The sequence below is a fragment of the Dromaius novaehollandiae genome, chromosome 7, assembly GCF_036370855.1.
Source record: "Dromaius novaehollandiae isolate bDroNov1 chromosome 7, bDroNov1.hap1, whole genome shotgun sequence".
Lineage (NCBI taxonomy): Eukaryota > Metazoa > Chordata > Aves > Casuariiformes > Dromaiidae > Dromaius > Dromaius novaehollandiae.
The window spans coordinates 27120999-27146244 of record NC_088104.1 but is presented as its reverse complement, the minus strand read 5'-3'; the positions used below and the strand labels follow the sequence as shown (position 1 = coordinate 27146244).

Genomic DNA, 25246 nt, shown 5'->3' with positions numbered 1-25246 from the left:
CTTCGCACAATCCCAAGGGCTTTGAAAAAAGTCCACAGGCTTTCAAGCAAATTCATTGCCATATCACTTTGGGAAGCTTTCTTGAAGCTGAGCCACAAGATGCCTCAGACTTAGTACTTGTAGACGTGCTGCTTTGGAGAAACAACATTATCGAGCACTCTGGACATATCAGCTTCGGTTTGAATTTAAAGGTTAATACAAGCACATTAGTGCGAAGTTAAATAATCCATTGAGTTTCTCTGCTGGGGAATGATGTAGGCAGGCAGATCTTGAGTATTAAGAGGAGGATGGCAGAAGACCTTTTTCTGGCTTCCTGTAAGGCAGGGATCATATGCCAGTTGGTCTCGGCAGAGAAAGTCAAAGCAAAAAACAATCAAAGGCAACATTCTCTCATGGGATACCAAATAGAGGTGCAATAGCTGAGACAAAATAATCCAAATGAACCTGCACTTCCTGGCACAGACACTGATGCACAATGCAGTTTTTGGAATCACTTCAACTGTTTACCAGTTCCAGTCAGCTTTAGTTTGAGATTTCAGATTCAGATGTACCTAACACTTAGAATTAAATATCAGGGCTCTGCCTGAACTGATCAGGCATCACATTACCCTAAAAATAACATCTACTTAACACCCATCAAGACTTGTGGCAGCCACTCAGTCCACATCTACTCTCACCATTAGTTGCTGTGAAGAAAGGTGGTAGAAATTCTCAAATCTGTCACTGACAAAATGGATTTCCTCTTTTAAGATCGAGAAGATCTCAGATCTATTGAGAAAATGCTGAAGTTATTCTCTGACTTGGCAAGCCTAACAGTTTCCCAGTTGTTAAACCCTAGAGTAATTTTCTGTGCACAGTTTCCCATGGTATGGATCACAAATTTCCCAGAAGACCTGTTTCGGAAAAAGAGAGCCACACACTACTGTTCTAAAAAAGAGACTATGCTACTTAAACGAAGAGTGCGTTCTTTCTGAACAAATCTTAAAGAGTGAAAAAAAATCACATCTTAATCTTTTGGAACTTTTAAAATTTTGAGACAGAATTTTCTGCTCTCATAGGCAGTGGCTACTTGCTGTGTCTGAATATACAAGCCACTTGTCAAAGGAGTCCACAGAAGAGGAAAACTGCCCTCCTCGCTGAGCAATGAGTTCTTCTGTCTTTAATTAGGCCAGAGCTTTCATCTGTTGAAATGTTTATTGTTTCTTTATTGAATAGCTGCTTCCATAATAACATGTCCAATGTCAATAAGCACAGTTGCCTTTTACATATTAACCATGTATTTGTAAGCTATCTTTTTATGTTTTTTGCCAACAATATCTTTTGCTTTTAAACAATACTTACTAAAATTCTTAAATATAAATGTACTGTATCTTTTAAGTGCCCGATGCACCAGAGAGGGCTATCATTGAAGAAAGACTACCAGTTTCTCCTCCTAAAAAAGTGGCAAGACCACCAGCTAAAGGTATACTGGATAGAGTATTGAAATATGATATACATGGTTTTTTTGTATATTGTATGTTCCATGTGCTGTGAGTACTGCTTTGTTTTCTATGGAGTGTTGTTCTTTTGGTTTAATTCTTGCTAGACAATGCCCTGTGGTCCTTAGTATATACTTATTAGAAGTATCTGTGTGCTGAATTTTAAGATTCTTATATTTGCTGTCTTTTTAAGTGCCCGAAGTACACAAGACAGTGGTCCAAAAGGAAAAAGTATATGTTGAAGTTCCTCAGTATGAAGAGGAAGAAGAGGTTCCACAATATGAAGAGGAAGAAGCCACCAGATATGAGAAGGAAGTAATCCATTACAAGGAGGAAGTCCACCGTTATGAAGAAGTTGCTCCCTATGAGGAGGAAGTTCCTCAGTATGAAGAAGTAGTCACCCATTATGAAGAGGAAGCTGCTTATTATGAAGAGGAAGTGCCTCAATATGAGGAAGAGGAAGCACAAGTTCCCCAATATGAAGAGAAGGCTCTCCCACCAGTTAGAGGTATACTATAATTTTAGGGTTGTATGAGAAGCAGTAATACCTTTTCACTCTGTTAATGTGTTGAAGGTTTGTTTTAATATGTTCCAGTGTACTTTCCAGTGTACCTTTTCCCAAGATATTTAATGATTCATATACATTGTAGAAAACATCTTGTATGGTTGTATGCCTACGTTTCAGTACTACTTCTGTAAATTTAATTGTTGCATGTCATGAACGTTCATTTCTCTTTCACAGGAAGTCTGTATAATCCACTAAAGAAACTTAAATCAACTTTATTTCAGCCTTGTCTGGGGTCTAATGTTGCTATCAGTCTGTGTTTGAAATGCCTAGATATGTTTATGAGAATTCTGCAATCACAGACAAAAAATACTTTTTATCTAGGAAATAGGTAGGATATTTGAAAATGAATGATTTAGGAACACAAGTCCACATTGTGGTACACTCGGAAATGTTTGAAAACCCCATCACTGTTGGTTTTTTTTTTTTTTTTTTTGTTTTTTTTTTTTTGAAGGGAATAATATATTTTCATGGAAAGCAAAGGCATAGAAGTTCTGTCAATTACCATATTTTCATACTTTTGGTTGTAGATGCTTTCCTTCGGAATATATTTCTATGGGAATGGTGTAAATTTTCAACATTGTTAGTACAGGATGAACATACTATTCACAACTTAGAGAGGGCAACTAGGTCATTCCAAGATGGTGGCAAAAAAGCCTTTCAACATCCTATGTGGTAATATAAAGACATAGACTAGCTATGCCGGATTTTCCAAAAGGATCATTTAAGAGTACTTAAAAATGTATAATATTTGCCAGTCCTTACTCAAATCATGCCATTGTGTCTCTTCTCCAAAGGGAAGTTTAGGCTTTCTTTTGACTAACTAACGTACGTCAGAACTATATCCAATGTTAGTCGCACCAGAATTTTGATATATTGGTTAGCACCTTTTCCTGTGCACAGTGAAAGCAAGGTTTGTCCTGAACAGAAGCAAGATTCAGGTTAACTAAAATTTCTCTTGACTCCATGATAGCAGTTCAGCTTAATTCGTACGTGCTCCAAACTTTCTTCAGCCCACTCAGAGCCAGTGGGCTTACTCTTCTGCCATCATAAAACTTGCATGGATATTTCTGGTTTCTGAGTACAAAGACTAAGATACATTTTAGTTGAAATCTTTGTCTCACTGCAGTTAAAGGGAAAATTTCTCTTGTTTTTAGCAGAGACAGGATTTTTTTTCTTTGTATCAAAGTAAGCCACTCATAAACATTGCCATTACCCGCCAAATTCTGGTATAAACAGTTGGGTACTTGTAATGTGTCCATAGTTCTATGTTAGAAGCAAATCCATTGATAAACTTGATCCACTTGCTTTTTTCATGTAGATACCACCGGCAGATTTATGAGGAAAAAAATGTAATTGGCAATTTATATTAAATATATATCCTAAATCTGCTTATTCAACATGATTAAATGTTATTTATTACATACCTGAGAAGCATTAGGATGATAGTTCTTGGGGAAAATAAGGAGAAAAGTAGTAGAACCAGTAATTATCTGATACAGCAATTAAAGTAGTTATTTATTAGGATGTTCATTTTCATCCATTTTTTAACATTTTTAATTTGCTCCAAAAATTGAAGAAAAAAATTAAAGCTGCATTTTTTCAAGTTTCCCCACCATGATACTTCTTAATCTTCTCTAATAGCTGGTTTTGAAAAGTCAAACTGCATCTTACTCGATCTTCGGATGAGAGAATATCCCCTTGAATTTGAAACCATTATGCTTGATGACATCAGTGACTGAGGAGGGAGAATGAGCTTAATAGAAGCGACTACATTCTGTTTGCTGTTTTATTTTGTCTTAATGTGCAACGCACATTAAATCATAGCTGTATGTTCTGGGTGTGTATTTGAGGTTTGTGCTAGGGATGCTTGTTTGTGCTTTATGTTCCTGCTGTTTTAGAAGTAAATTCCTAAAACAATATGGTATCTTTCAAGTGCCTGAGGTGCCCAAGAAGCCTGTTCCAGAAGAAAAAATATCTATTCTGAAGAAAGAAGAAGCTCCTCCAGCAAAAGGTACATTATCTTTTGTTAGCAAATATTCTCTGAATATTTAACATGCAATATTTCTCAGATGCTTTAGTTAAACATTACTTTTCCTGTTCTTGTGGGAGGGGACTCTTCATATGAAAAGTCTGTGGTGCTGTCTTTTTTGTTTCATTTCCATTTTGAATAGCTTGTGCATTATTCTTAAACCAAAATAATATTTTTGAAGTGCCTGAGGTGCCAAAGAAACCTGTACCAGAAAAGAAAGTTCCAGTGCCAAAGAAGAAGGAAGCTCCACCAGCTAAAGGTATATCAATTTGTAATTAGCAGTGCTCAGAAAGATCTTCTAGACTTCTTTTATCTTCTCACTTGTGTTAAACATATGATAGCAAAAGGACTGTTGCTCTTAAGAATTGTGGTTCTTTGTGTTTGTATTCAGTAGTTCAGTGTCACTGGCTTTTAAATCATGGCATTTCAGCTTCTTGTTCAAAACTCAATTTGCAATAATATCTTTAAAGTTCCTGAGGTGCCGAAGAAACCTGTACCAGAAGAGAAGGTACCTGCTCCTGTACCGAAAAAGGAGGAAGCTCCACCAGCTAAAGGTATATCAACTTGTAATTAGCAGTGCTCAGAAAGATCTTCTAGACTTCTTTTATCTTCTCACTTGTGTTAAACATATGATAGCAAAAGGACTGTTGCTCTTAAGAATTGTGGTTCTTTGTATTCAGTAGTTCAGTGTCACTGGCTTTTAAATCATGGCATTTCAGCTTCTTGTTCAAAACTCAATTTGCAATAATATCTTTAAAGTTCCTGAGGTGCCGAAGAAACCTGTACCAGAAGAGAAGGTACCTGCTCCTGTACCGAAAAAGGAGGAAGCTCCACCAGCTAAAGGTATATCAACTTGTAATTAGCAGTGCTCAGAAAGATCTTCTAGACTTCTTTTATCTTCTCACTTGTGTTAAACATGTGATAGCAAAAGGACTGTTGCTCTTAAGAATTGTGGTTCTTTGTATTCAGTAGTTCAGTGTCACTGGCTTTTAAATCATGGCATTTCAGCTTCTTGTTCAAAACTCAATTTGCAATAATATCTTTAAAGTTCCTGAGGTGCCAAAGAAACCTGTACCAGAAGAGAAGGTACCTGCTCCTGTACCGAAAAAGGAGGAAGCTCCACCAGCTAAAGGTATATCAACTTGTAATTAGCAGTGCTCAGAAAGATCTTCTAGACTTCTTTTATCTTCTCACTTGTGTTAAACATATGATAGCAAAAGGACTGTTGCTCTTAAGAATTGTGGTTCTTTGTATTCAGTAGTTCAGTGTCACTGGCTTTTAAATCATGGCATTTCAGCTTCTTGTTCAAAACTCAATTTGCAATAATATCTTTAAAGTTCCTGAGGTGCCGAAGAAACCTGTACCAGAAGAGAAGGTACCTGCTCCTGTACCGAAAAAGGAGGAAGCTCCACCAGCTAAAGGTATATCAACTTGTAATTAGCAGTGCTCAGAAAGATCTTCTAGACTTCTTTTATCTTCTCACTTGTGTTAAACATATGATAGCAAAAGGACTGTTGCTCTTAAGAATTGTGGTTCTTTGTATTCAGTAGTTCAGTGTCACTGGCTTTTAAATCATGGCATTTCAGCTTCTTGTTCAAAACTCAATTTGCAATAATATCTTTAAAGTTCCTGAGGTGCCAAAGAAACCTGTACCAGAAGAGAAGGTACCTGCTCCTGTACCGAAAAAGAAGGAAGCTCCACCAGCTAAAGGTATATCAACTTGTAATTAGCAGTGCTCAGAAAGATCTTCTAGACTTCTTTTATCTTCTCACTTGTGTTAAACATATGATAGCAAAAGGACTGTTGCTCTTAAGAATTGTGGTTCTTTGTATTCAGTAGTTCAGTGTCACTGGCTTTTAAATCATGGCATTTCAGCTTCTTGTTCAAAACTCAATTTGCAATAATATCTTTAAAGTTCCTGAGGTGCCAAAGAAACCTGTACCAGAAGAGAAGGTACCTGCTCCTGTACCGAAAAAGAAGGAAGCTCCACCAGCTAAAGGTATATCAACTTGTAATTAGCAGTGCTCAGAAAGATCTTCTAGACTTCTTTTATCTTCTCACTTGTGTTAAACATATGATAGCAAAAGGACTGTTGCTCTTAAGAATTGTGGTTCTTTGTATTCAGTAGTTCAGTGTCACTGGCTTTTAAATCATGGCATTTCAGCTTCTTGTTCAAAACTCAATTTGCAATAATATCTTTAAAGTTCCTGAGGTGCCAAAGAAACCTGTACCAGAAGAGAAGGTACCTGCTCCTGTACCGAAAAAGAAGGAAGCTCCACCAGCTAAAGGTATATCAGCTCTTGACTGAATGCATTAAGAAAAAATGTTTTTTGTTCTTTGTTCACCTTTCCTCTTTAAAATAATGTAGTGCAAAAAGACAGATTTCTGTTCTTGTCAGTGCACTTCTTGTGCACTTCTTGTCAGTTTCATTCTTTGTCATTGCACTTGATTCATGTCACTTCTCTTTAGCTTATGGTTCAAAAACTTAAACTTAACTCTTAAACTATAATATTATCTTTAAAGTGCCTGAAGTACCAAAGAAGCCCGTGCCAGAAGAGAAGGTACTTGTCCCTGTGCCTAAAGAAGTTGAACCTCCACCAGCCAAAGGTACATGAGTTTGTGATTCAACCACCTAATTCTAGTTTTCTCAACTTTAGAAGACTGCAAGTAACAATCCCACTCCTCTTCCTAATGTATTTGATCTGGAACCATTCGCTGACGTTATGTGTGATCATTTCTGTTAGTCATATGTTTGTTCTACATAGTCATATGTTTGCAGATTTATGTGTTTGTGTTGTGCCTCTCTTTCGAAGTGGAAAAAAGGATAATAGTTATTTATATATCTAAATGATTTTAGATTACTTGCTCTTTCAAAAACACCTGTTCCGTAGGTAAATAATGTACCTAAACAGCCAGATTCCCCCCTTAACCTTACTACATCAACTTTTAATTCTGCAGTTTAAATATATTTAAATTTATATTTGTATGAATCTGTGGATAAAGCATACACTTTTAAAATCAATGTTATCTTTCTTACAAAATTAACATATTTATGTAGTTACCTTAATGTCAGTTATGTTATCGTTTTACTTTGTTTTATGTTACATTGAAAATGAATTTCTTAAACAAAAATGTCTTTAAAGTGACTGAAGTGCCCAAGAAAGTTCCAGAAAAGAAAGTAGCTGTTCCTGTGCCTAAAAAGCCAGAACCTCCACCAGCCAAAGGTATCTTTTCTCATAACGGAACATACAAATGATGCATCTTGCTAGAATTAAACTGATTGTACTGCTACTTATGGTAGCAGTTTGTGTCAAATGTACTTGCTAATTCATACGCTTCAGCTTCTGTGTGACTTGTCTCTCATTTTCTGGTATCATGTAAGGTGTGATCTGTGTGTGATGTTTTAAGTTTCCTACAATTAAATACTATCTTTGAAGTGCCAGAAATACCAAGACCTCCCCCTGAAGAGGTACCAGTTTTCGTTACTGAGGAAGAGGAAGAGGAAGCTGTTCCAGAGATACCAGCAAAAGGTACACCTTTTCTTCTTGAAAGTTATCAGAGGACTCTGTTCAGTTCATTAAGCTATCTTCACCTCTAATCATTTTAAGTTTGATGTAGACCTTAACTATCATTTTGAGGGAGTTTCTTCATGTTTTGGGTGTTTGTGATCTTGGTCCATGTTTTCAGTGGTTTTGATGCTTTAAAAGTAATTGAAAATTTCTTTACAAAATGATGTCTTTAAAGTGCCAGAGGTGCCCAAGAGAGCTGTCACAGAAGAAAAAGTGCTGGTTGCAGTTCCTAAAGAAAAGAAACTTCCACCAGCTAAAGGTATATCACCTTGTGGTTCAGGCAGACAATTCCTCTCCCTTACATTTTCATATTTCTATGGAATCTTACTTTAAAACTCATAGTTTATACTCATGTAAAGTCAGATCCTTGGTTCTAGCACCCTGATGATCCTCTGCAGCAAAAAATGCTAGGTCTCGGGTAGGGCTTAATTGTGTATTTTGCTTTTGACTTCAGTGGGCTGAGAGTCAGACCTTGAATGATCTGCTGGTTTTCCATTTTAAGCATCTGCCTTGAATAAAATGATGGACTGTGATATCATTACTCAGAACTAGTGTTCCCATGGCATAATGTTTAAACAAAATACCTGGAACAATGACTTATGGGCCTTTATCTGGAAAATCTTCAGGTCAGGAAGATAGTTCTGACACATATCTTTACACTGTATGCTCAGATCTCAAGCCTATTAGCTAAACTGATGCAAAAAGAAAATCAAAACTCAGTTGACCCTGTGAGTAGCTGGAAGATGGACCTTAAATGTGAAATTCAAAGTGGAGGCAGATTATTGCAGAGATTACCCCAGGTGCTGAACAGTTTCTACCTAAGCAGCTGAGTTGTTTAGAACAAAATTGTAAAGCAGACACTGACAGTTTTTTTGTAGAAAAATTAGATGCCACTAATTTTCTACGACCTCTCTTGTAGCATATGTTACTAATATTTATGGTCAGCAATGATGCTGCGTAGTTAAGAACTGGGCATGGAGAGCTAATCCTCATATAATTCATATAACCCAATCCCATTTTGCTGTTTTTAGGAGAAGAGAGGAAAATAACTAATAGAATTTTCTTGTCAATTACCTTTGTTATTTTAAAGTTGGTGTCCTTGTGTTTTATGTTGTGAATGTTTCTTTGGATTGTTGCAAAAGTAAAATTCTTAAAATAAAATAATGTCTTTAAAGTGCCTGAGGTGCCAAAGAAAGTTGTGCCTGAAGAAAAGCTTCCCATTTTTGTTCCTGAGGAAGAAGAAGAAGAACCTGTTCTGGAAATACCAGCAAAAGGTACACCATCTCTTCTTACAAGTTACCAGGGAGATCTTTTGGGTTTGTTAAGATTCATCTTTATTTCTTGTTCTAAATTGCATATAAATCTTAACATCTTTGGGGGGAGTTTCTTATCTTGTTTCACATTTTTTAATGTTTTTAATGCTTTGAAAGTAATTTTAAAATATGTTTCTAAAATAATATCTTTAAAGAGCCAGAGGTTCCTAAGAAACCAGTTCCAAAAGAAAAAATACCTGTACCTACTCCTGAAAAACTGGAGCTTCCTCCAGAAAAAGGTACATAGATTAATATCTAGGAAAATAATCTGTGTTGTTATTCTCATTCAAGAGCTCTACACGTTTTTCACTTATGTTATTTTTGTGCCCGTGCTGTCTTTTCTGTTTTGATGTCTAGGGCAGTCTATCAAATTTCTTTACAAAAAGTAAGCTCAACAATGATTTGACTTTCTGAAGAAGTCATTCTCTGGATATAAAGTATCTTTTGTTTATATTTCCATTTCACCTTTAAAACATATCCTGCAAATCAGTTCTTATTTCAGTATATGTGTTTGTGTATGTTATGTGTTGTCTTTCTAATACTACTGGCCAATGACATTCTTAAAATTAAAAAAATGTCTTTAAAGTGCCTGAGATGCCTAAGAAACCTGTTCCTGAAGAGAAAGTACCTGTTCCTAAAAAGGTGCCAGCTCTACCAGCTAAAGGTATTGCAGCTTGTAAATGTTGTAGCATTATTAGATAACATTCTTCATACAGTTGAACTTGGCTCAAGATGTTTTAGTGTGTCTGTCTTGTATTATATTTGCTACTATATTGTTTATTTGTTTGTAATTTCTGTTTTGCTGTTCATAAGTTTCTGTGTTTGCGCGTAATTAAAAATGGTGCAACAAGAACTCTGAAGTCAAATCATATCTTTAAAGTACCAAAGGTGCCTAAGAAAATTGTTCCTGAAGAGAAGGTGCCTGTTGCCCACCCTGAAAAAGTGGACATTCCAGCTGCAAAAGGTATATGTGCTCCTGATTGTGATTATTATATATACTAACAATACTCTTGACCTTCTTTCTAACTTTGCCATTGTCATGAGATTTCTGCTCTGATTCATGTTAAAACTCTTCAGTATCAAAGTTTGGATTGTAAAACCATAAAGCTTTGTTTCCTGTGTTGTTTACTCACGCTGCTTTAAGATTTTTAAAATTCTTAAAAGAAAACTGTATCTTTAAAGTTCCTGAGGTGCAAAAAAGAGCTGTAGCAGAAGATAAAGTGCCAGCTGCTGTCCCCAAACCCAAAGAACCACCACCAACTAAAGGTACAGATTCACTTCTTATTCCTACCAAAGATTTGTTTTTCCTCTTTGTTTCTAAAATCTTTTAGAATATATTTACTGTTTCAAGAGCATATTTTACTTTATTGTAACTTATGTTTGTGATTATCAAGAATAGTTTGTGTTCCATGTGGACTGGCTTAGCTAACTGTGAAAAAATTTAAATAATTGTAAGGTAGTAACAGTAACACTGTCTCTAAAGTGCCTGAAGTACCGAAGAAACTTGTCCAGAAAGAAAAAGTCCCTGCTCCTGCTCCTGCTCCTGCAGTGGAGAAATATGAGTATATATATGAGGAGTATGAGAAGTATGAGACATATGAAAGTACTGAAGACTTTGAGCAGGTTCAGGAAACTGAAGAAATTGAGGCATATGAGGAACCTGAAGAACCTGAAAGATATGAGGAGGTTCAGGAACAAGAAGAATATGAAGAGAAAGCTGAGGAAAAGGAAGATGTCTATGAAAAGTATGAATTTAAGGAGGAGGAAGAGATCTATGAGAAGTCTGAGGAGGCGTATGAGGAAGCTTATGAAATCCAACCAACTATAGGTACATCAGCTCATGATTTCTTTATTCTTATCGCTGTTCATTGAGTTTCCAGCTACAGCTTAGGCTTCCTTTTGGTGTTTGTTTATATTTTTCCCCACTCATATTCCTGTGTGTGTCTGCTGTTGGTGAAAGAAAATCTACTCAAAGATTGTTTCTCTCCTATTCCTTCCTTTCTAAGGAATCTTTCCCTTCAAAGTGGAATAGGAAGGTTCTCCACTGGACTGCCTAAAATGAGCTAGTATGGGTGTGACACACGCAAAGTAAATGATAATTCTATGATGCAATTCAGCTTCAGTTTAGATTTGATATTTTTATGTGTCAATATTTGTTTCCCTTGCCCAGTTTAATGCCTGTGAGTTACAGAGTTCATAAAACTCAGGTAGGGCCTTCCTTATCATTTAAATTTATGATTATAGAATTATAGGATCCCTCATGCCAAACAGAAAGTGCATCTAAAATGCACCAGAGAGACATAAAGCAATATTCCTTAGCTTTCATTGCTCATGAACTCTGAGCCAAGTGGCTGTTCCTTGTCTCTGCACAAATGATGAGGTGGTTCTTCTATGAATGAGTTCCATAGAAGCAAACAATGTTCTGTTTGCTGTCTTTGTATCTGTTGAAATTCTTTGTAAATAACCTAAAAATCCCTAATGAAACATTTTTTAAAGTGCCTGAGGTGCCTAAAAGACCTCTACCAGAAGAAAAAGTGCCTGTTCCTGTTCCTAAAAAAGAAGCTCCACCAGCTAAAGGTACATCAGCTTCTAGATAAATTTAAAAACAGAGTCCTCTGCCTTCTCAGAATCCTCCCTGCTCCTCAAAAAAACTTATTTCTTCAAAAATTAAAATTGTAACAAATGACCTTCTTATTGAAGACAAAGGAATGGGGGTGGAGGGAATTTCTTGATTCTTGAATCAATTCCTTGTCATCACAATATTAATGAAATTTCCTAATTATTGAAAACAAGTGGTTATATAAATTAATGAAGGTTCATTACACTATTCCATGATGCTTAGTAGTAACTCCATGTCAGTTAAATCCTAGTTACCCATAGTATTCTAAAAATCAAGTACCCTTTTCAACCCTAATGATAAGCTGGAGTGCATACAATCCTAATACGTGTTCCCTGTATCCGGCTGTACAAAAGATGAATGTGATGAATAGCAATCATCACTGGATGGAAGCAGAATCTCTGTGCTAGCCTGTAGTTCTGTAATTTTCTGTTCAAAGTACTGGATTTGCCAGAAACACATTTTGTGCTATTTTTATAGTTGCTTCTCATACAAATTATCATAATGAAATCAGTGGGATGGGGTTTTATTTTAGCATAAAGACTTAGAGTTACCTGATAGGAAATGAAAACCTTAATATATTTCCAGCTGCCATCGAGTACTACAGCTGGTAGTCCATGAAGTTGATGAAGTCGTTATTATAGACTATCCCAATCAAAAGTTCACCAAATGAGCAGTGTTTGCTTGCAGTGAATACTGAAGACTCTAGCCATGCGCATCCAGACAGAATTGTCCAACCAGAATCAGGAGGCAAAGGGGTGGCCTGCAAGGTCACCAGCATTAGACTGTGTTTTATACTCTTTTAACTTCTCTGACTTTTTGCATTGTTTGCTTTTGTTTATCTTTTATTCTTACATAATATTCATATTGCAAAAGTTCTTAAAAAAAAAATGTCTTTAAAGTGCCAGCAGTGCCGAAGAAACCTGTTCCAAAAGAAAAAGTACCACCTGCTGTTCCTAAAAAAGAAATGGCTCCACCAGCTAAAGGTATACTTTCTCTTCACTGTACTCATGAATCATGAACTCTGATTTCAGTCTTTCATCTTCATTATTTGTTGAGAAAGATGTGCATATGTTTTATGTCTCCGTGTTACTTTTTTCAGCTGTTTGTGACTGAGTCTTTTTGCCTGTTTGTTTCAAGTCATTTGTTGCAAATATGTGAAGTTCCTTTAAAAATGCGTGCTCTGTCTTTAAGCTACATATAAAAGCAGTACAAGGAGTATTTTTGGTCCTTCTGAAAAGGAGGAGATTCAACCACCCAAGACTATATCCATCTTTCAAGAAAATAGTTTTAATGTTATTCTTCTGTCTAATCTTCAAAATCAACATAAATGTTCTTTCAGAAAGCGTTTAATTCTTTGTGGTTTCATGAATCAGCCTGTTAGATTTGCTCTTCTTCTTTCTAACTTCTTCCAAATGACTTCAAAAGCCCTAAAAGTAAATAATATCTTAAAGGGCCTGCTGTTCTCAAAAGAGCTGTCCCTGAAGAAAAGAAACCTACATATTCAACTGAAATAGAAGTTCCACCACTGAAAGGTAGAAGAACTTTTGATATGAGATTTTATGGAAAGGAAATATTTGTATCTTTATTGCGAACTAACATCTTTTAAAATGATCCTAATGTTATTTATATAATGGCAAGGGTATCTAACCCCTAAATGCAGATTCCATTTTGAGTGATAAATTGAAAACTCTTTCATATACATACTATATGCAGGCTAGACAGTGTGCTATATGTGTGCTAGACTGATTTATCAACTCAAACATGCTGAGGAGGCATCACTACTTGTACTATCAGTATATTAAAACCTCAGTGCTTTTTTTCTTTGGACTATAGCTGTGAATTTAGTTTAAACTGGGGTTTTGAAGTCACTATATTGGTCATGATATTCATAGAGGAGTAATAAGATGAAAGTTATTAAGTTAAAACCATTAAAGCTGTCCCATGTATCAGAGGGAAAGCATGAAGACAGTGAAAATAGCAAACGACTTTTACTCTTTGAGAGTAGAACCTATACATTTCTTCACATAATCAATTGCTCCAGCAAGCTAGTTTTAGAACTTCATAATATTTCTCCCACAGAAATGCACAGCATTGGAGACCTCAAGTGAACTTTCTTATTAGGATGTTTTGTTTTCTGGTTTTGTTTATGATTTTGATTTTTAAAATTGCAAATGATTTTGAGGTTACTTAAAGAAAGCTAATATCTTTAAAGTGCCCGAAGCTCATAAGAGGGCTGCCCATGAAGAGAAAGTACCTACCATAATTCCTAAAGAAGAGGAACCTCTTTCATATGAAGGTACATCAGTGAACCAATTACCAAGCAGTAAACTGCAGAGAATGAATCCATTAATGTTCTAGGGTGTTTTGTAAAACAAAAAATATTTTATCAATTTACATTTTTGTTTTAATTACTTAAAAATAATTTCCATCCAGATCTTTGAGACCCTCTCTTCTCAGAAATAAAGTCATAGTTTAGCATATTTAAAATGTTCTTTTCTCCTTCTTTGCTGGGAGAAAGATCCATAAACAACAGATCATGGAAAGAACTTTAGCAGCATTGAACCAAATGAATTAACTTAAGTAGATACTGCCCAAGTGCCGTCCTGACTGACACTTAATTCATTGTTGAGCTGGGGTATATAGATAGCTAACTCCGGATGAGGAAATGTGAAATTCAGTTGCATGTTCTACCTAATATACAGAACAAAGTAACTAGAAAACAAATATTTTTGTAAAATTGTATTTTACTAATAAGGAATAATGACTTGCAGCAATAGCAGCTAAATGATCAGGCTATTTAAATAATTTAGGATATTTAAATAATTTATGTTCAAACAACTCATTGTTCGTGTATGCATCCATGTGTTTGCATTATAAGTTGTCTTTCTAATCTTAGCTTGTAAATACCATTGAAATTTGTAAAATAAACTAATATCTTTAAAGAGCCTGAAGTTTATGAGGAAGTTCCAATGGAAGCAAAAGTCCCTGTTATTATTCCTAGTGAACTGGAAGCTCCAGCAGCTAAAGGTAAACCAACTATTCAAGCAATATATAAAGTACCAGATGCCCTATAAGTCAGTTATTCATCTTTATCATTCCATTTCTGTTCCAATCAATTAATTAATGTGTTCATTCTAATGTTCCCTTAAATACCATGTGTCTGTCATTGCTTCTTTGTTACTTACACTTTGTATATGATAGTATCTTAAATAATCTAATATCTTTGAAGTACCTGCCGTGACAAAGAAAGCTGTCCCACTTAAGAAAATACCTGCTCCCGTCCCTAAAGAAGAAGCTCCTCCAGCAAGAGGTATATAATGTCCAAATGAATTTGCTCTTGTCTCTTTCAAATTTGACATACTAAGTAAGAAATCTAGCATGCTCATATACTGAACTAGAGAAGACCCTGTGCCAGTACTTTGCTATTCTGATGCTGTAATCATTAATAAATAGATAGAGATAGCTATAGATATTTATAGATTTCTAAACTTTAGAATCATTTACTAACATCAATAAGTCTAGGCACTTGAGTAGAGACTGTAGCAGGAGTAAGTATATGGGAAGTAAAACTAGTTATCTTACATTTCTGTGAAAATTAAAATCACTGTTGAAGTGCACTTCCTGCACTTTCCTGAAGAACATGACCGGGTGCTATATATACACTGTATATACATTTGATCCATTGTTGTAAGACTAGATCTAGTATTTTGTTTTAAACTAAGAAAGAGAGTATGTATGCTGGGAGATCAGAGATTAAAGACTTATAGTCATTTTGCAAAAGTTTCTCTACATTTCTCTACATCCGAGGAAGTGGGTCAGCTTAGGACATATCACAGATCTTTCTTCTGACAACCTGCAGAGGTCAGGCCATGGTAGAATAGAATTTTTTTTCTTCCCTCAATTGAAATGAGCCTAACTTTGAGGGTAGATGTGGAGTAGACTTGTGTGTCTTTAAATAAGCCTGAATATTTGATTTTATTTGTTGTTTGTCTTTCACATCATCTTGTTGTATGAAGATACTAATCTAGAGTTAATTTAAATTATCTAAACTAATATCTTTCAAGTGCACGAAGTTTATGAGGAAATTTACATAGAAGAAGAAGTTTCTACTGTTCACAGAAAAGAGGAGACTCCACCACCTAGAGGTATATGATCTTCTTCATCTCTTCCTTTGCAAAGCAATGAACTCCAGGAAAATTAAATTATTCATGTTCATGGTATAGTTCTTGTTCAATGTAATTAATTGTTCTGTTCGTTCTTTTTGTTCCTTACTTATATTACCAACTTGTTTTTCTGTATGACCTATCTTTCTGTTCTTTATAAATTCTTAAAATGAACTAATATCTTTAAAGTGCCTGCAGTAGTTAAGAAAGCTGTTCCAGAAGAAAAAGTGCCTACTGCTGTGCCTAAAAAACCAGAACCTACTCCTGTGCCTAAAGGACCAAAACCTCCACTACCTAAAGGTAGTTCGATAAACTCATAAAATTGAGGTCTTGTCTTCTTTTGCTGATCAAATCTGTTGTCTCTTAAACTATGTCTGAATTGTAATAATTTAATGCATTTGTAGTTCACATGTCAGATTTATGACATCTATGTTGTATGCATCCCTTTTCATATTTCTTTACTAGTCTTATTTATTTGCGTGTGTACTTGAAATTCATTAAAATCTCTTATATATCTTTTAAGAACCTGAAGTGCCCAAGAAAGCAATCCCTGAAAAGAAACCTGTGCCTGTGTCTAAGAAGCCAGAAGCCCCACCACCCACAGGTATAGGCCAGCATACCTCTTCCTTCTCCTTTTTCAAGTTTCTTCTGTCTCTTGTTTTTCCATTGTTGTCAAATGCTTAGTTGAGGTTAGCTGTTCCTTCTATGGCACAGAAATTATGTCAGAAGCCAGCCAAAAGGACTGAAAATAATAAGGAAAACTGTAGTTGAGTCAATAGGCAGTGAGATTAATGAAACAAATGTTTTCACTTCATGGGTATTTCATAGGTCCTGTGAATAGCCTGCAAAATTCCATCAATATGCAAGCAAGAAGTACATACACTTCCTCTTTCACAGTACTCATTAAACTTAGTAGTCAGTTGATTGAATTTTGAATGGAGATAGCATTAGGCTCAGAAACCAGTTGTTGTAATTCATTCAGATTCTTTAGGAGCCTGTTGGAACTATCAGCTTGTGTGGCATGTTACCGCTAGATGACAAAGGACACATGGCAGTGTCGTGTTAAACTGTTCTTTGCTAGAGGAATCCAATCAATAAGACATTTCTGAACATATAATTCTTGGCAGTGTCTGCTCATGTCTACTTGTTTTGTCTTACTTTTCTGCTCTTAAGGTTTCGTTTTTCTAATTCTTAAAAGTAAAGTACACTGATATCTTTAAAGTGCCTGAGGTACCTAAGAAATCTGTCTTAGAAGAGAAATACCTGCTTCTGTGCCTAAAAAGCCAATAGCACGACCCCCACCTAGAGATCTAAGTCAACAATGGTGACACTCTGAAGAGAAGATTTCTCTTTCTCTTGGACATTAGGGTTTATATTAAAAAATAAATGAAACTTTACTTCTCATTTCCAAAAATTCTTAGTAGTATATAGCAGTATACAACATTTTTTGCATAACACATCTCTTTTCGTATCTGGCCTAAGGAATCTTTCTAATATGCTTCTTATGAGAGTCTTTCTTCTTAGTAATTTACACATCCTTAAATGTCTTAAATATAATGAAAATAAATGCTGTTTTCTTTAAAGTACCAGAGGTGTCCAAGAAAATCCCAGAAGAAAAAGTACCTGTTGCTGTGCCTAAAAAACCAGAACCACCACCAGCCAAAGGTATGTTTCACTAGAGATAAAAATATTTTTTGGAAGAGAAAACAATCTCTGCCTTGTTTCTGTGAATGTTAGTTTTTTGTTTGTTTTTTGTTGTTAGTGTTTTTAAAACCTCTTGTTCTATTACCTTTCTTTTCTGTGGCCAGAGTTCTACGTATTCCAGTGTTTTGAAAACTCTAAATCCTCTTTTTTGAAAAATGATAGCAATAATGATGTGATTATGGAATATAATGATAATGATATTATGGAATGATAACCATAATTAGTGTACCTGTGAATCAGAAATACTGATAAAATTGGACAGAGAAGAGACTGATCCTTGAAGACTGTAACAGAAATATTAAAGAGAAAACAGGGCTTCTGTGATCTGAAATATTTTGGGCTGACAATGAAGAGTTAGCTCCAAAAGAGAGCTTAGGAATTTCAAATTACAGAATAAGTGACACAGGTCTAACACAGAAGAAAACTCTCCATTTATAGATGAAAAATAGATGCAGAGAAGAAGTCATCATACGCAGAAGCATGTAACCAGGAATGGAGAAAGAACAATGTCAACCTTAGTCAACTTGCAATCAGAGAGGTAGTTGACTAAAATTGAAGAATAATCTAAATTAAGAGGAGAAAAAACTGCAGAAATCTCTGAGGTGTTCCCTCAGATTCTACAGGGCCATAAAGGAAACTTAAGTCAATAAACACGTCAAAACAATGGTTCCATTAAGGACATTCAGAATTTGCAATTTCTACTCCAAAATTTTGAACTTAGCTGTAAAATTCCATATAATAACAGAAAACAATCTCTTTCTTTAAAGTGCCTGAAGGGCCCAAGGAAGTAGTTCTTGAAGAGAAAATTAAAGTTGCTGTGCCTAAAAAGCCAGAAGTTCCACCAGCTAAAGGTACTTGTCATTAATAAAACCCTGGCAATAATTTGCCTTCCTTTCACTGATAAAACCTTTTTGATACTATTTTTCCATAATTTCTACCTTATAAACTGTGACTTATGTATTTCATTTTGGGAAGCAGCCTCTTTTCCCCTTGATACTCTCAAATGACTCTCATCAAGACTGAGAGCAAAAAGCCTGTTTGGGAAAGGGTAGTATGTCTAATTGATGCTCTCTAGTGTCCTTTTTTGCTTGTTTTTTTTCCCACTTTACTGTTATTTACAAATAATTTAAATTCTTAGCATTAATATAAGTATTAATTTTTAAGTGCCAGAAGTGCCCAAGAAAATCCCAGACGAGAAAGTACCTGTTGCTGAGCCTAAAAAACCAGAAGTTCCACCAGCTAAAGGTATTTCTCATTATGAAACAATTAACAGAAGGGAAAACATTAGTCTGTTATTATTTTAACACTATAGAAAACAATACAAAAGACCTCTGTTGGAATTTTCTTCTGTTGTATAAGTTTTTTCAGGTCTGTTAATGTGGAAAAAAAAATAGATCTGGGAAACTGGTGTCCTCACTAATACAGTTCTGCTGTTATTCTTTAATGCTGCTCATGAAATTCTTACAATAAAAGTTATTAATATTTTTCAAGTGCCTGAGGTACCAAGGAAAGTGGTCCCAGAAGAGATTTCAGTCAAAGTACCAAAGAAACCAGAACCTCCACCAGCTAAAGGTAACAGCGGTAAATGATGAATAAAAGAATAGTCATTTGTTTTCTATTTTAACATACTGGGGTTTTTTTTGCTATAAAAGATCTATAAGTTATTTTTGTTGTGTAAATTGTAGTGTTTGCATGTATGTGAGAGAGATAATGAGAGAGGGAAGCTGGCCTTTTTGTAGCCAGCAAGAGACTACTACCTCAGAGAGACAGCAGAGAGAATTTTCTGTAGACAAGGAAAAAAGTTAATATTCACAGCCAAAACCAGTGATGTCTTTGATGTCCCTGAGTTCTGCTTTTTCTTAGTGTCTTTAAAACTGCAGACACAGGTATGAGTTTCATACAAATAAAATAAATTACTTTCTTTCTAGTGCCTGAGGTGCCCAAGAAAGTGGTTCCAGAAGAAAAAGTATACGTTGAAGTTCCTAAAAAACCAGAACCTCCACCACCTAAAGGTACATGTCATACAGAAAGTCATACAGAAATTTTCATCTGTTTCTCTGAATATTATCTTTTAAAATCTATATCATCCTCTTTTTTATATTCTGATATTTATAAATGTTACAGATTTTGTTGTTATCTTCCCTTGTGAATAGCTCCAAGTAAGCAACAATAGTTATTACTGGTGCACATCAAGCAATATGAAAAATACAAAAGGGGTTTATTTGAGCCTCTCTTCTTTTTTCTGACATTGTTTGATAATTTTCACCTTGGAGCTATTGTCTCCTTTTTAATTCCTAGTCTTCAAATTCCTAACAGTAAATCAAATAAATATCTTTAAAGAACCTGAAATGCCGAAGAAAGTTGTTACAGAAAAGAAAGTACCTGTGCCTAAAATACCAGAACCTGAGGTTGTGCCTAAAGAACCAGAACCTGAAGTTTTCCCAGAACCTGAGGCTGTACCTGAAGAACCAGAACTTCTACCTGAAGAAGGTAAATCTCAACAGTAATGAAATAATAATAACAATATTTTTCTTCTTATCTTTACCACTATTATTTTCAAGGCCTTCTATTTTCTGAGATTCTAAACGGTTCTTGTTCTATGAGTCCTGCACGTGTGTACGTCTGTGAGACAGACATATGTGGGTCTTTTTGACGAATAGTGACAAATCTGGGATGTCTGAATTACCTCTATTTTATGCTTCAATTCTTCATACTATTTTGGGTTATACTTGCTGTTCTTCCTAGCACATGTCTGGCTTCATGAAAACAAATGCAACTAACATCTTTAAACTGATAATGGTTGAAGAAGGGGAAGTACCCATTAGAGTAGCAAAGAGCAGAAAGTGTCAATGTACTTAAAATACCAGAAGCTCTACCAGGAAAAATTAGATGCCATCACTGATAATTCTTAAAAGAGTCTTCAGCTTATTACTTGCAGAGTTATTAATATCTTTTGTCTTGTCAATTTTGTTCATAATTATCATGAATTTTACTTACAGCTTAAGTTATACTGTGAGTGCATGCATACTCTTTTGAGTGGGGGTGTGAGGTGCGTGTGTGCATGTGAAGGGAGAAAAGCCAAAACATGTCTACCCATCCTGAAAAAGGCCAACATAAATGAGGGATGCTTGCTATGTTTTTAATGTTTCCATTACAATTGTGTTTTTATGGTTTATGATTCACTTAAAGTTGATATGTATGTCTGAGCAGTTGTTAACCTGAGAACTAATATCTTTTATGTACATGAAGTGGCTGAGACATCTCTCCCAGCAGAGAAAGGACCTGTTGCAGTTTTCCGAAAACCAAAGCTGAGTGCGGCACCCCAAAAACCAAAGCCCTCTGTGGCACCTCGAAAACAAGAACCTGCTGCAATGCCCCCCAAAACAGAGCCTTTTGTGGTGCCTGAGGTTCCAGAACCTGTTGTAGCACCCCCAAAAACACAGCATTTTGTGGCATCTGAGGAGCCTAAGCCTGCTTTGGCTCCCCGAAAACCAGAACCTGTTGTGGCACCAGAGGAGAAAGAACATGTTATGGCACTCCAAAAACCAGAGTCTGTTGTGGTATCTGAGAAACCAGAGCTGATTGTGGCACCTGAGGAGCCCAAGTCTGTTGTGGCATCCCAAAAACTAAAGCATGTCTTGCCCCCCAAACCAAGGCCCCTTGTGGCACCCAAAAAACCAGAGCCTCCTGTGGCATCTGAGGAACCAGAGCTCACTGTGGCATTTGAGGAGTCAAAGACAATTGTGATACGCCATAAATCAGAGCGTGTTGTGGTGTCCCCAAAAACAAAGCCTTTTGTGGCACCCCAAAAATCAGAGCGTTTTGTGGCACCTGAAGAAACAGAGTTTGTTGCAGATTCCCAAAAAACAGAGCCTTTTGCGGTGTCCCCAAAAACAAAGCCTGTTGTGGCACCTCAAAGGCCAGAATCTGTTGTGGTACTTGAGGAACTAGAACCTGTTTTGGTACCCCAAAAACCACAGCCTTCTGCAGCACTCCAAAAACCAGAGCCTGTTGTGGCACCTGAAGAACCAGAGCCTGTTGTGGGACCTGAGGAGCCCGAACCTGTTGTGGCACCTGAAGAACCAGAGCCTGTTGTGGCACTCGAGGAACCAGAGCCTGTTGTGGCACCTGAGGAACCAGTGCCAGCTAAGGTGCCTCAAAAGCCAGAGCCTGTTGCTGTACCTAAAAAACGAGCAGCTCTACGAGCTAAAGGTACATCTTACGAACAGGATCTCTTTTCCTTCTTCTTAAATAATATGTTTCACCCTCATTTTAAACCTTAATACACATAATTAAAAGATACTAATATCTTTAAAGAGCCTGTAATGCCCAAGAAGGCTGTCCCAGAAGAGAAAATTCCTGTAGCTGTTCCCAGGAAAGCAGAACCTCCATCAGCCAGAGGTACATATTATCATGGGTATCATGATAAACACACCAAATCTTCTCTTAAGCACTGTCTTAACCTCTTTTGTTCTGTCTGTCACGTCCAATCTGAGATTTTAAATGGTGATTGCTGAACAATTCTCACTGAGCATGAGTGTGTGGCTGATTGACTGATTAGTGGCAGATTGTTACTTCTAAACATTTCTACTGTACTCTATGTTTCAGTCTGTCCACTGATGTTTAGATGTATTATAACTGTAAAATGAAATGCACTAAGAACGTTGAAGTGCCTGAGATGCCTGAGAGGGCTTTCCCAAAGGAGAGAGTACTCATTGCTGTACTTAAAACAAACAAACAAACAAACAAACAAACAAAACAGGAGTTCTGCTTGCTAAAGGTACATTCCATCATCAACATCATCATAGGGAAGATTTCTTTTTGAGTCTCATTTTAAGTTAATCTTTTCCTGTCACACTCTGATATCTAAAATGTGGGAAAGATGTACCAAATAGTAACTGAATGCAGGAGTGTCAAATGTTTGCCCTACTAAACTCATCCAAACCTTTGTTGCACTGTTTTTTGGCATACTGAAAAAGTTTGAGAGGTTATATTTGATTTTTTAGGCTATAGCAATCAATCAAGCAGGTATGATGAAATCCAGTCTATCAGAAAATGCCAGAATTCTGTGCATACTAATATGAGAATGAGCGATGAGCAGGGGCAGAGAGAAAGAACAAGCAGAAACTGAAGGTTTCTGCAGAGAGTATCTGTCTCTGTACACAGAGCAAAATAACTGCAAATACCTCCAGGTATCTGTGTTGACATCGGTAGCAGCATGGAGCAGAATCATCTTCTTAAGCCATTAATTATTATTTTCACTGTATTTTGTCATGAGTCAACATTCTCCACTATCTACAATTTGTAAAGTTGTTGCACTATACGAACAGCACTAGTGAGTTGTAAGGCACATGTGGACACTTAATTCATTGAGCCTTATAAGAGGCATATATTTTCACAATCTTTTTAACATATTGAGAATAAGGAGGATGAAAGACTTTATAATTAAAATATTAACTAAATATTTAAGGATACTGTAAACCTGTATGCAGCCTAAAATGATGGAGTGTTGCATCATTTCTTTTAGAAAGTCCGAGGCACTGGACAGAGAAGTATACATTCCATCAACACCAGACTCCCTCCATCTGAAAGACAATGAGATTCAATAAAGTGAGGAACCAGCTCACAGTGATGATATTTTAAGTATTTAAGCCATATAAATAAATGTGATAGGAAACAGCTGAAAGCAGCGTATAGTGATTAGAGTGAAACCCAGAGTTCTTCTAGGAAAGAGACTGCTAAGCAAAAAAGTGAACAAGCATACAAAGATAGAAGAAGAAAGAGGAAGGAGTAAAATTGTAGCACAAAAATAGTGATAATGCCCAAATAACTAAAAAGATAATGTTGACTGCCAAAAACCAGCACAGAACAGAGAGTCATGAATGACACGTGACAGATGATTTTCATATACATTTGGATTCCATAAGCAGCTCTTTGCTCAATTGTTTTATAAAGAGGGCACACCTTTTTACATTCCCACCTTGACTCAAAAATTGCAACTGAAAACAGAGTTCCCATCTCCTGCATGACCATGTTTGACACCTGGGTCATTGCACATGTTTGAAGTAAAGTATAAATGACGACTGAATGTAACCCCAGCACTGTCTCAGATAAGGCTGTGTTTGTGTGTTACTGTTTGTCTTGCAGTTTCCTGTGTGCCTGTTGTCCCCACAAAACTAAAATATACTAATATCTTTGAAGTGCCTGAGGTGCCCAAGAAAGCTGTTCTGGAAGAGCGCATACCTGTAGCTGTGCCAGAAAAACCAGAGCCTGCCCCAGTTCGAGGTACTTGTTGGCACGAGCCTCAGCCTGAAGATGACTGTTTCTTACTGTCTTGAATCTCATGTTTGGTGTCTGTTATCCTGTCCATTTGTGATTACCTGAAACGTTTTTGTGCTGTGTATGAATTGGGTATTCAATTATCTAGCACGTTTTAAAGAACACAAAAGATACTTTGACTTTACTACTTAGTTTTCGTCTTCTGAATCATCAGATACTAGCATTTTAAATTTTAAAACTTGATTGCCTGTTCTCCAGGGTAGTGTCCAAAGTTGTAATGTCACACTGATGCAGTGAAGTCCACACGATTCTGTAGACAGCCTCAGTGAGTGTACATAATAGGCATGAACCTTCCAACACCGAAAGCCTTTCTTTTACTCAGGCATGCGCATATGAGAGGAGTGAAAGAAAGTGATGGCATACGGAGTATTTAAAGTAAACGCTGATCGTTTCAGAGGCCATAAAGAGCGAGGAATGGATATTAAATCCAGTGAATCATATGGGCTGTGGAAGTTGACACAAGGAAGGGAAAGTCGAGGGAAGAAGGGAGCTTCTGAGGACAAGAAAAGAAGCCAGTAAAGAGAACAGCCTAAACAAAGAGTAGGAATGGAAAAGGAAAGGAAGAGCAATGATGCTGATGGGATTCTTATTCCTCACTCCATGACTGCCTAGGGCTGTGTTTGTGATCGGTGATAGATAAGACGCGGGCTTAGGTCCCTCCCAGGGAGCCACCAGCTTCCAGCAGGGCTGAGGACGATGGTGCCCCCTCACAAGGAGGGAAGCCTGCTATGTAGGGAGCGGGGGTGTCTCAACTCACACCCTCACCTGGGAGTCCTATTTAAACACAGCCATCAGTTTTCTCCCAGGATGTATTGGGCATCATCACCCTCTATGCATGTATGTGTGTGTGCATGAGTGGAGACACTGGGCGATGCTGTGGGTCCAGTTCAGTTACGTTCTGGAGTGCATCCTTGTTTCATGTTTTGTTGTTCGTCTTCCTGTTTAATATATAAACCTGACTATTACTAATATCTTCAAAGTGCCTGAGGTGCCCAGGAAGGCTGCTCCTGAAGAAAAAAAGCCTGTGGCCATTCCCAAAGTACCAGAGCCTCCAGCACCCAGAGGTACCTTCTCCATGCATATCTTAACAAAGGAGACACTTAATGTTCTTCTCTTAAGCATTGTCTTGCCCTCACTTGGCTTGTGTCTGTTCTGAGTTTGAGACGTGCAAGGTTGTGCATACTGGGTAAATCGTGCCGCACATGTGCGTGAGGTATTGAACGGGCCTCTGTGATGTACAACGTCTGTGTGGTTGCACTGTTTTTTGTTATGATTGGCACGTGTTTTCATCAAAGTAAAATGAAACACACCAATATCTTTGAAGTGCCTGAGATGCCTGAGGAGGAGGCCCCAGAAGAGGAGGTGCCGGTTCCCGTGCCTAGAGAGCCAGAAGCTCCGCCAGCTGCAGGTAAACAGGGGTGTCCTGAAAGCGCCTGCCTTGCCCACTGGCTTATTGCTCTGTT

General features: G+C 36.8%; 1 protein-coding gene across 1 annotated transcript in view; it reads left to right on the top strand.

Moving 5' to 3' along the window:
- Positions 1–25246, top strand: part of TTN (titin) — a 246515-nt gene that overhangs the window by 101751 nt on the left and 119518 nt on the right. The window contains 42 exon segments of the mRNA XM_064515504.1: positions 1379–1462; positions 1672–1986; positions 3980–4057; positions 4257–4334; positions 4546–4629; positions 4835–4918; positions 5124–5207; positions 5413–5496; positions 5702–5785; positions 5991–6074; positions 6280–6363; positions 6608–6682; positions 7219–7299; positions 7513–7605; positions 7820–7903; positions 8820–8960; positions 9113–9196; positions 9544–9621; positions 9838–9921; positions 10140–10223; positions 10414–10785; positions 11454–11534; positions 12477–12560; positions 13760–13873; positions 14521–14604; positions 14807–14887; positions 15642–15722; positions 15930–16040; positions 16264–16344; positions 16939–16988; positions 16991–17054; positions 17325–17405; positions 18212–18295; positions 18609–18689; positions 18936–19016; positions 19373–19456; positions 19785–19934; positions 20655–21656; positions 21762–21845; positions 23646–23729; positions 24764–24847; positions 24997–25191. Of these exon segments, the coding sequence (XP_064371574.1) occupies positions 1379–1462; positions 1672–1986; positions 3980–4057; positions 4257–4334; positions 4546–4629; positions 4835–4918; positions 5124–5207; positions 5413–5496; positions 5702–5785; positions 5991–6074; positions 6280–6363; positions 6608–6682; positions 7219–7299; positions 7513–7605; positions 7820–7903; positions 8820–8960; positions 9113–9196; positions 9544–9621; positions 9838–9921; positions 10140–10223; positions 10414–10785; positions 11454–11534; positions 12477–12560; positions 13760–13873; positions 14521–14604; positions 14807–14887; positions 15642–15722; positions 15930–16040; positions 16264–16344; positions 16939–16988; positions 16991–17054; positions 17325–17405; positions 18212–18295; positions 18609–18689; positions 18936–19016; positions 19373–19456; positions 19785–19934; positions 20655–21656; positions 21762–21845; positions 23646–23729; positions 24764–24847; positions 24997–25191 (5160 nt within the window).